The 10,590-nt window shown below is 32.8% G+C and overlaps 2 protein-coding genes across 3 annotated transcripts; one reads left to right on the plus strand and one right to left on the minus strand.

The window, feature by feature from the left end:
* On the plus strand, positions 1,605–2,391 carry LOC107642823 (STS14 protein). The gene has a single exon (XM_016346299.2). It carries the CDS (start codon positions 1,778–1,780, stop codon positions 2,279–2,281), a length of 504 nt encoding a protein of 167 aa, XP_016201785.1. The 5' UTR covers positions 1,605–1,777; the 3' UTR covers positions 2,282–2,391.
* LOC107642821 lies at positions 2,309–6,470 on the minus strand. 2 transcript variants are annotated; one of them, XM_021122978.1, is made up of 13 exons: positions 5,867–6,470; positions 5,692–5,773; positions 5,485–5,551; positions 5,173–5,238; positions 4,881–4,997; positions 4,262–4,690; positions 3,598–4,001; positions 3,396–3,495; positions 3,223–3,282; positions 3,037–3,123; positions 2,778–2,906; positions 2,485–2,677; positions 2,309–2,442 (listed from the first exon to the last, which is right to left on the minus strand). In XM_021122978.1, the coding sequence occupies exons 2-13, from the start codon at positions 5,763–5,765 to the stop codon at positions 2,393–2,395; spliced, it is 1,776 nt and encodes a 591-aa protein (XP_020978637.1). In that variant the 5' UTR covers positions 5,766–5,773; positions 5,867–6,470; the 3' UTR covers positions 2,309–2,392. The 2 variants fall into 2 exon arrangements, with proteins under 2 accessions (XP_020978637.1, XP_016201784.1); XM_016346298.2 differs by having other exon boundaries at positions 2,369–2,677.

Raw genomic sequence — 10,590 nt, forward strand, 5'->3', positions numbered from 1 at the left:
TGAAATACATAAAATATAATAATATTAAAAGTAAATCACAGTGACACAAAATAAATTGAAAGATAAATTATAAAATAGAAAAGAATTACAAGCGTAATGTGATATGAAATTACCTTTTCGATAAAGAACCCTACTTTCACTATCATTACCATAACCATGTTTATTTAATACATGTTTTTTAATTATTATATAAAACTTTAAAAATCAGTTAATGAACAATCCTATTGGCTATTGCCTTCTATTATTACTAGAATTCTAATATAGTGAAAACTCGTGTGTAGAGTAATGCAGTTAATTTTATGTGAAGTTGATAATTAAAATTTAAAGAGTTATTAGATAGAAGTGTTTAAAATGTCTATTTTTTAAAGATGTTTTTTAGTAATCAAAATTTAATACATATAATTAATTAAACCGTATTATTTTTGTCAAAATTAGGCTAGTTAAATTAATTTGACCGAAAAAATAATGAATCAAATCTTAAACTAGTCTACATTAATATTATTTTTTATAAAAAATAACTACAATACCTTTATTATAGAAAATGACTAAAATATTTCTATTATATACATTAATTTTGAGAATTCTAAATTCTAGTCTTATATTAATTTAGACCAATTTAAAATTTAATTCACTATTTTTTCGATTAAATTAATTTGTCAGACTTAATTTTGACAAAAATAACGCGATTTTATCGATTATATATATTAAATTTTAATTAATAAAAAATATCTTTAAAAAATATTTTAAATATCTTTATCTATATAATTTCTTAAAAATTATTAAATAATTTAACGAATTAAATTATCATTCAACCGTCTATTAACTTTACAATAATGCTAGGAATCAAGAGGGTACCAGGCAAAAACTAGCCAAATGCTTCTGAATGAATTCAAAATCTCTACGTGAATGGTGCTTGTACTAGGCATTATGATGTTTCTTCTAAGTATTAGAATGTTTCTTTTTCATACTAAATGGATGTTCTTTTATATATTTTATAAATTTCTTTATATACTAAGAATCGGGATTGTTGGAAGTTCCATGATCCCACCCTTATTTCTCCAATATATCATTCAGAATTTTAATTTGGAGTGAGAAGCAATTAATATAAAATATTATAAATTAAAAACAAATAAAATTAATTAAATATATTTATAAATTAGTTAAGTTGTTTATTTTTTGCTGATCACCTCTTGGTTTTGTATACTTTTCCTTAACAAATGACTATTTGTACTTATAAAAGATGAAAACGCTAACATATGTAGCTATACTAGATCAAAATTAAACTTGTACCCACGCAAGATGTCCTTCGTGTGACGAAAGTACGCCACGTGGCACTCCAACCCTCTAAAGACAGGGTACTTTTGTCACATGGAGGTATCTTGCGTGGGTACAAGTTTAGTTTCGATTTAGTGTGAATATATATGTCAGCGTTTTCATCTTTTATGGGTACAAATAGTCATTTATTTCTTTAAAATTAGTACGAGTTTCTACCTTATAGATTCTAGTAAAATTAGATGTACCGTAAGTAAATACTAGAAAAGCCAAGTAAATAAAAGATTGAATTGGTGGATGGATCCATAAATGATAGAGCAATACAGCTTGCAGTAACAGTAATGTCAATGTCTTCCAGTCAAAGGCTGCGGTTCACCCTCCAATGCCTTCTTGCACCGCACCATGTTTAAGGGCAACACGGTAAATCCACACCTTCATCTCTATCCGCACCTTAAGAAGAAACTTCCTTTCACCTACACACACTTCTCTGCATCCTAAATTCAAAATGCAGCGTTCTACTCTGTTCTCGCTTCTTCTTCTTCTTGCCATGTTCCTTCTCGTAAGCGAAGGAGCAACGACACCGCCAGCGAAGGAGTACTTAGACGCACACAACGAAGCAAGAGCCGCAGTGGGAGTTCAACCTCTCAGCTGGAGCGACAAGCTGGCCAACGCCACCAGCCTAATGGTGCGCTACCAGAGGAACAACATGGCCTGCCAGTTCGCCAACTTAACGGCCAGCAAGTACGGCGGCAACCAGCTCTGGTCAGGATCTGCGGCCGGCGTGGCCCCACGCACGGCGGTGGAGGAGTGGGTGAAGGAGAAAGAATTCTACAACCACAGCAGCAATACGTGCGTGTCGAACCACGAGTGCGGCGTTTACACGCAGGTGGTATGGAGGAACACGGTGCAGCTTGGTTGCTCCCAAGCCATTTGCGTGAAGGACAAAGCTAGCTTGACCATTTGTTTCTATGACCCCCCTGGAAATGTCATTGGAGAGTCTCCTTACTGATCCTCGTGTATTCTCAATTCCCAAATAAAAATCAATTTCGTTTTCTCTTTCTTTTTATGAGGAATTAGCGAGTGCATGCACTTCATATAAATGGCAACATATTATCATTATTTACTCACACCCTTCACTGCTACTTTGTACAAAAAGAATTACATTACATAGAGTAAACACATTAACAAGTAACATTGCCAAATTGCCAAATAAGTAATCATTTGAGCATGTCCTTAGATATGCCATAACCTGACTTGGGCATAGTTCTAAGTCCTTGGTGAATGACTCAACAAGCTTTGGTAGTAGTAATTTTTTATCCTTCCGTACCCCAAATGTAGCTCGAATGTACTCATCCTTTGCTGCTTCTAGCTCTTGAATCACCCTCTTCGCTGTATATACACGTACCTGCCATGAATATAAATATTGGATTAGCATTTAATTATCGAAAATGGGGTTGCTATGTAAATAAATTGCACAGGTTCACAGCTAAGAAGTGGTTGAATACCGCTGGATCAGAATGGTTCCCTGAACAGAGTGCAAAGTGTGAAAGAGGCTCAGGATGCTCCATCGCATATCCTAATCTTCCATCTGCACTTCTGAATTTGCTCTTTTGAGAAAAGAACAAACGTAGCCACTGCAGGAACAAACAAGTTTTAAGAAGCACCATTTTAATCACTAGTACTATATTGGATTAACAACTATAATTCATATGTTCTACTTCTACATGTTCTATCGTATTAATAGGTTAGGATCATAGGGTGAACCTGTCCAGGACGAGAAATCCGGCATCCGAGTATAATGTTTTGTATTGTGTCTGCAGTAACAGTGTAGCCACCAACATTATATGCAGCCTGCAAAGGCCAATCAAGCAGAGAAGGTTATGTTATGAGTTTCATCCTTCAATGACTGACTATAAAAGATGCTACTAGCCTACTAACTTCACTATTTACCTTGAGAAGAAGAAAAGCTCTTTTCACATTGTTTTGTGGAATTCCATAAGCCAAAAATGCCTATTAAATACCAATGAACACATTATAAACCAGCAAATCAAAGGGAACAAATGTGTGAAGAGTATACAAGAAAGCAAGAGTTTTATCTTTTTGAGGATAATTATTATTATTACATGCATCACCAAAGCATTGTGTACATTGATCCAGAAAGCTAGCTTCTCTTCATGTTTCAACTTCCCAGGATTTACTTCTTCTAATCGACTAATAAGTGACCTGAAACAACATTAAAAATTAAGGGGCATGAAAAAATAAGTTAATGAACTATGTACTATCTTCATTATTCATTAACTTAGTTGGATATTTTAATAAGCTCACCTGAAATGCTGGAGCAACTTATCAGCATCGCCTGATTTATGAATTTCTCTATAAATCCATGTTACTTCAACCATGGTGCTGTAAGGTCCACTGAACTCCTTGAGTCCTTCAACATGGAATGGATTGTCTAACCGAGCATCGAAGGAGGAATTGTTCCTGAACCTTGGACTCCACATGTCACCTTGATCTCCAATGGAGAAGGCACTGGTTGAGGACAAGGATGAAGTGGGAGACAAAAGGCCGGGATGCAATGATGGAGGGTCTGCAAGCTTGCAATATATAGCTGATATGCATTTGATCATGTCCTCGGAAAGTTTGTTAGGTGTCTCTAGAACATGATCGGATATTCGCGTACCCAGATGTTCTGCCAGACTAACTATATTTGGTGGATTGCTTTGGCCATACTGTATAAATTTACAAACAACTCAAAGTCAAAATCCAAAGGCTTCCACTCCATCAATATTGTCATGTTTTTTCTTTGAAAACAATGTGAGAGTTTAGAATAATCAAGACAGTGTTCTACCAAGTTGATGATCAAGGTGGCAAGCTGGATATGAAAGTTTCTCAGGAAAGAAAATACAGAAATATTGTGTCTTTTGTCCCTATATCTATTGTCCTAGTTTTGTGACAAAAACAGTTTGCATATTCTTGAGACTAGATTTACCTCCATCATGGACAATGGTTGAGAATGACAGGCACGGGGTGGTTTAGTTAAAGGTTCTGATGGTGGAGAAGATCTTGTAAATGCTGAATAATGCGACAATGAAGAATGGCAACGGTAAACTCCAGAGTACATATGCATGTCTTCTGGAAGATTTCCTTTGGATTCTTTTCCCCGAGTCTGAGGCTCATGACTATTATTTGATTGTACTGCAGAGCATTCTGTTTTGGTTAAGACTTGAGGCTTAGAAACTTGAGTGAGCCGAGGTTGCGGCGTTGCTTGAGGAAGCTTCACAGTCTCCTCCTTGGTGGAAGGAGAGACAGAAGATAAGTGTTGCTCAAAAGCTTTACGGTATAAAGAGAGAAGATGTTGCTCCAAATACACAACTTCCAACTCTAACACTGCAATCTCCTTGATTAACTCTGTGGCTGGCTGGAGTTACAATATAACATTGTAAACAAGAGTTGATGATATTTGATAAACAGAAAGAAATCAAAGACACAAAACTCATATACACTTGTAAGGTCAATGTTCTTAATAGCATAACATTACATGTAACATAATTCCATTAATCATTCATAGCTATAGATAATATGATTAAGAGAAACAAAGAGAAATCTACCTTGGACATGGTATTATCATTTGGATTAACAAGAGATGAAGGCCTGTATCCAAGTGCCTTTTCTAGGGTGCATCTAACTTCAAATTGGTCTTGTAATCTTCTCTCTAGTTGTAGAATCTACACAGAAATAGACAGAGTAAATAAGACAGAAATATTCTGAGTAGTCACTAGAAAAAAGCTGAACTGAAGCATGATGAAGTGATCATGGCTAAATGGGCTATATAGTGCAGTAAAAAGGTAAAGTCATGAGTCATGAGCCATGACCAATAACAATTATGGTATTGTATTGTACCTCTTGCTTGAGAGTAGTGTGGACTTCATTTCTAGCTTTAGTGCATTCTGTGAGGTAACCCATATCCTGTAACCAAATCAAACCCATACTTGTTAAGAGTCACAAAAGTCCTGCTACTCAAACAGAATTTGTTGTATGTGGGGGACTATATCCAATGATGTCACGGATCATTAATGTCTCAACAAAATGCAAACAGATTAACTAACTCTCTATCTCAAATCATATATACCATTTACACAATTCAATTCTATGTAAAAAATGAAAAAGAAAACAAAAAATTGTTATTTCAGCATCATGAACGGTTCACTATACCAGCTTCATTGAGTCTAATGCCTCAAGTTGATTATCATGTTCCTCCACTCCTTTCTTAACAGGAAGACTGTCACGTAGAAACAGAAAACACATTAAAAAATAGAAACAAGTTGTCATGTGTAAACATTTACAAGTATGTGAAGAACACCAATCCATGCAACAAACAATAGAAGCGAAAAATTGAAGCATATGAAACAGAAGGTATACCTCTTTGAACGCTTGTGTCTTGAAGTGAATCTCAGCCCAAGAATTTTGTTTTCTCCACTTCTCTCAATCCCCATATCTAAAACTGAAAGCCACCCAAATCAAGAGTTATTCACATAAACAACAAAATCAACGGTGGATAAAAAAAAGCAATAGAGAGTCACTGGAAACATCATACCAAGGAACTTAACAATCAAGAACTCTCAACAAACTTCCCAAATGGATTCTAAATCGGCCAAATGAGTTGCCAGAGACCATTAAATAGATTCTAAACTGCCAAGACTTCACATGCGACTTTGCATTTCAGCATAGTTCAGTTTCCTTCCAGGAAGTAACCACAAAGTGATGATGATCACTTGCTGCTAGCATAATCTTCCGGGACATAAGAGATATATCTTTTCATAAAAACCATGGATGTAAGGGAGATAAACAAAAGAATTTCCCTTTTGACCACTGAACCTTGTCGTTGAAGAGTGAAGAGTTGTGACACTGCTAGTGCTGTGCTGCCACAACTACAAGCCTTTGTAAAGGGTGGCCTTTTTGCATTGCATTAAAAGGAGAGTGTCCCTTTAATTGAAGAATGAAGTCCTCTTTTTAGCTTTAATAGAATAATAATAACTTTGACAATGGTGAATGAACGAGGGGAAAAAGATGTCAAAGCTTCAAAAAGTTGCCAAAATCTCAGTCTAACTCTATCAAACTCTACAGAGATCCAAGGTATGAGAGGCTCAACTGTTTAGAGTTGACTGTTAAGTAAGTGCAGACTCAACATATAAACAAAGATAAAGATGCATATTCATTATTTATTCTATTACTATACTATATGATAATAAGTTATAATAATAAATTAGTGTGTACAGAATGAATAGAAAAACAAATAAGTCAGCAAATCACAATTGGTAATATAGCAGGCCATATTTTCAACATTCTATTCTCTTGTTGGAAAGCAAGTGGGAGTTGGTGACCGTCCGTCCACCATTTTGTCTCATTTTGCATCCATCCCTTAATTTAATCGTAATATTAGCAATTAGGCCAATTGATTTGATGGAACCACAACCAAGACAAAATATAATGTGGGACAAAATTCAGATAGTAGTTCACTTTTAGTTGAAAAAGATACACTATGATTGTAGTAACGGGGTAGCATTTATTTTTTAGTTACATTGCTACAAGTCTCTTCTACGGTGTCTAAAATTCACTTGTAAGATTAAAAAATAAAAAGACAAATCTCACCTTACTTCAACACTATTAGTTTTGCCAGATAAAAAGAGAGAACAAGTGAGATGGTAACAAAAAACTGGATTGCAAGAAAGAAAAGCAAGGATTTAGTTACCTCAAAAGGGATGAAAGGTAAGGGATAAAGGACATTGGATACTTTGAAAGGAATAGAGAGTTATTGTGGGGTTTCTGTTTCTCTTTGTAAAAATGGCTTTTTAGAGGAGATACCCATATTGTCCTTGAGTATTTAAGGGACTAATGTTTGTCAAAGAATCCACAAATATAATATAATATGTTAATGGTGGGGTATTTGACCTTTAACCTTTTGCATAACCAATACAAGAAGAAAAGGATTGGAGTGAGGTAATGTGACCTGTTTCTCCCTTACTGTCTTCACACAAATTCTACTGACAAACAACGTTGCACACATGCGGAGACAGATTAAAAGAGAAAAGATAAAGGACACCGAGGAAGAACCATGTTGAAACTCAAGCTACATGTTTAGAGAGACAATAATAAATGCATGATATTTATTAAGCATATGACAATGGCATTACTTCTAGGGGAAATCAATTTTAATTTAACATCTGAATCATTATTATCTATTTTTTGAAACATCAAAATATGTAAGTGACAAATTTGACAAAAAAGCACTGTGAAGCTATATATTATATCTATGAAGATAGGAACTACAAAACAACATGCATGCTGAGGTAGTCTTTGGAAGCATCTGATATTTTAAGCCTTCAATCCAGACTCAAAGTTTCTGGTTTCAATAAATAAACAAATGAAACTTCTATTTTATCTTACTATACACTGCATACAAGTCAGAAGGCCAATGTTCAATGCCAGAAACGACCAAATACTAAACATAAATTAAGCATATAATTAAATATGCTTATTATGAGGTTTCAGATCAAGCAAATATAATGGATCAATATTCAAATCAATCTAGACAAACATGCTTCCTAGATCCATGTAATTATCGAAAATTTATGTAAGGATATATAGTTTTTAATTGAGGATTATTATAAATTACAAAAATTTATGGCATCCCTATAATGAAGATAAAAGTTCACATAGTTCTATATCACTAAGATTCTCCACAAATTAATTAAATAAAAAATCAATTTACAAATCCAAGGGATAGATTAGGTAGGTGAACCGTGAACCATATGAACATGCATACTTAAGGGATTGTTTGGACGCTATTTTAAAAAAAAAAATTTAATGATTTTTTTAAAAGATTTTTTATAAAAGTAAAAGTGATTTTATATTTGGATATATTATGTAAAAAGATCTTTTTATCTATCAATTATGATTGGATAAAATAAGATAAAAGTACTTTTTTGTTTATTTATTATGTAAAAAATATATTTTTTTTAAAAAAAATCTTTTAAAAAAAGATGTAAATTGTAACTTATCAAAAAAATTATTTTTTTTTGATTTTTTAGTGCTTTTATTTGTTAAACACACTAAAAAATAAAAAAAGATCTTTTGATTGAAAAAAGATATTTTTTGTGGATTTAATGATGCCGAAACAAATATTAAATAGTAAAATTGTTTTACAGTAAGTTAAAAAATGATTTGACTGTCACACTCTTTTTTTCCTTCTTCTTTTTTTTTTTTTTGGATGAAATTGATAAAAGAAGACAAATTAGAAGTTATATAGAATAATTGAATTCAGAAGAAGCTTGAAGCTCAGGGCTTCCAAACGAGTATGAAGAATGGTACTTGCTATATTTATGTGATAGGTTTGTCGTTGTTGCCACTTGCCAGCTATATTACATTAGCTTATAGTGTTTGTTTGTTTGTTTTCATATGAACAAACCAAAATAATTTTGAAAACACATCATTGTTAAAAGCAAACTAAAGTTGATTTTCATATGACCGTATAACCTTTGAGACTGAAGTACTTTGTCTCAAACAGTGACATTAGCTACTGGAAAGATCACAATCATTACGTGCTTGATTATTTTGTATTTATCTACCTTTTTTTCACCATCTGTAATAATTAATAATACGAAATTTCGAAATTAATGGCTCCTTAATTACTTCCTCTTTGGAAATGTCTGCAAAAATACCTACAAATAAATTATTTATTAAGAAGTTTCTTTTATATATAGTAAAGAAAAATTGAAGTTTATAGAATACTATACATAGCATAATTAATGCATGGGAATTTTGAAACAAATTTGAATACCTGAAGAAAATAAACACATGCACATACATGACGCATCTTTATTATTTCATTGTCTTTGTTCTTTTTGTTCTGTATGACAGGAATCACAAATGCATGCAGCATTTGTTAATAGTGATGATAATAACAATGCTTCCCTTGCCTTATGGAATATTATTACTTGCCATATTATATGAGAATGGAAAATGAAAATAAAAAAAAGAGAGAAAGTGACTATTCAAACAGAGTTTTAAATATGTTGGGCAAATAATTAATAGCCCCAGGAAGAGAGCACATCATAAGCATTATTGTATCCAAAATGTGAATCAAAATTTTGGTGTAGCAGTGAAAAGAGGGGGCCTGTGGGGTTGGTTCTCAATAGTCCTCATCCGAAAATGGTGCCTCGAGTTAGCAAAACTTACATTATAGCAAAACATTTTGGTACAAATTAAATGTCTGTGTAAGAGGCTAATTAATATGGACACATTAGTACATTGCATAACATAAGGCCCTATTAGTCTATTAGTATTTAAAATGTAGAATCCGAATTGTGTGACAGAAAAGGCGAACTTTCCAAAGAGGTTAGGACAAGGTAGTCAATGCCAATCATATATAACCATCATTAAAGCATCTTTCCTCCTATTTCTCTATCTGTCCCCACTCATACCTCCATAATTTAACTACTTTTCATTCTCTTCATAATTATTTCCTTATTACCACATACTTTGTATTCTTCAACTTCATCAAATTAAAGCTTCTAGCTTAGCATAGCATGTATATATATATGTTTAATATAATATTAGAGTATTATTAGATAATGTACTTTAATTAATCTCTGTACCTTAGGCAGAATGACAACTCGTATGTGTGTGTTCTTAATTAAGCAAAACTGCTCCAACTTAATTAAGGAAGGTAGTAGGTAAAAGCGATCACATGGCAGTAGTGGCAAGAACAAATTGAGAGATAGGTAATTTGCAAATGAGGATTATTTTGAAAGAAGCTAATATTATGATATCACTTCTTCTAAAATCTTAAATTGATAGGAGATAATATAAATATTTATATTTTTAATATTTATTTTTTAAGTAAGATTTTTTTTTTAATTGTCTTATGCTATTTTTTTTTTAAGTTTTAGAATTCACTAAATATCAAACTCTAGATGTAGTTTTCATGTATGTGACGGCAACACCATGCATTCATGCACCTTCCCCATATCACTTACATAATGAAATCATGAGTTAATCATAGCTGCAGTAAAGATTTTAACTTCTACTATGTCGATTCACTGGGATAGAAATAGGCCCTCAGTCTCGTTCGTAATAGCTACATTTGTAATATAGTTAATTAACTTGAGTATGGTATTGTTATAGATTTTTTTTTTAAAACACTAAGTTTGGTTAGCGTGAAGTTTATTAAAATACCTAGTACTTTCTTTTTTTAGAAAAATATATACATATATTTAAAAAAAAATAATTTCTTATCAAAAAGTTACTTATATCATTATA

This window comes from Arachis ipaensis, chromosome B05, assembly GCF_000816755.2.
Source record: "Arachis ipaensis cultivar K30076 chromosome B05, Araip1.1, whole genome shotgun sequence".
Taxonomy (NCBI): Eukaryota; Viridiplantae; Streptophyta; class Magnoliopsida; order Fabales; family Fabaceae; genus Arachis; species Arachis ipaensis.

Bases quoted from the DNA above. Each gene is read 5' to 3' on its own strand.
- LOC107642823 (XM_016346299.2), top strand. From the start codon at position 1,778: ATGCAGCGTTCTACTCTGTTCTCGCTTCTTCTTCTTCTTGCCATGTTC.
- LOC107642821 (XM_016346298.2), bottom strand. From the start codon at position 5,765: ATGGGGATTGAGAGAAGTGGAGAAAACAAAATTCTTGGGCTGAGATTC. The intron at 4,998-5,172 runs GTACAATACAAT...ATTTCTGTGTAG, and splicing joins ACACTACTCTCAAGCAAGAG to ATTCTACAACTAGAGAGAAG. The intron at 4,002-4,261 runs GTAAATCTAGTC...AAATTTATACAG, and splicing joins AACCATTGTCCATGATGGAG to TATGGCCAAAGCAATCCACC.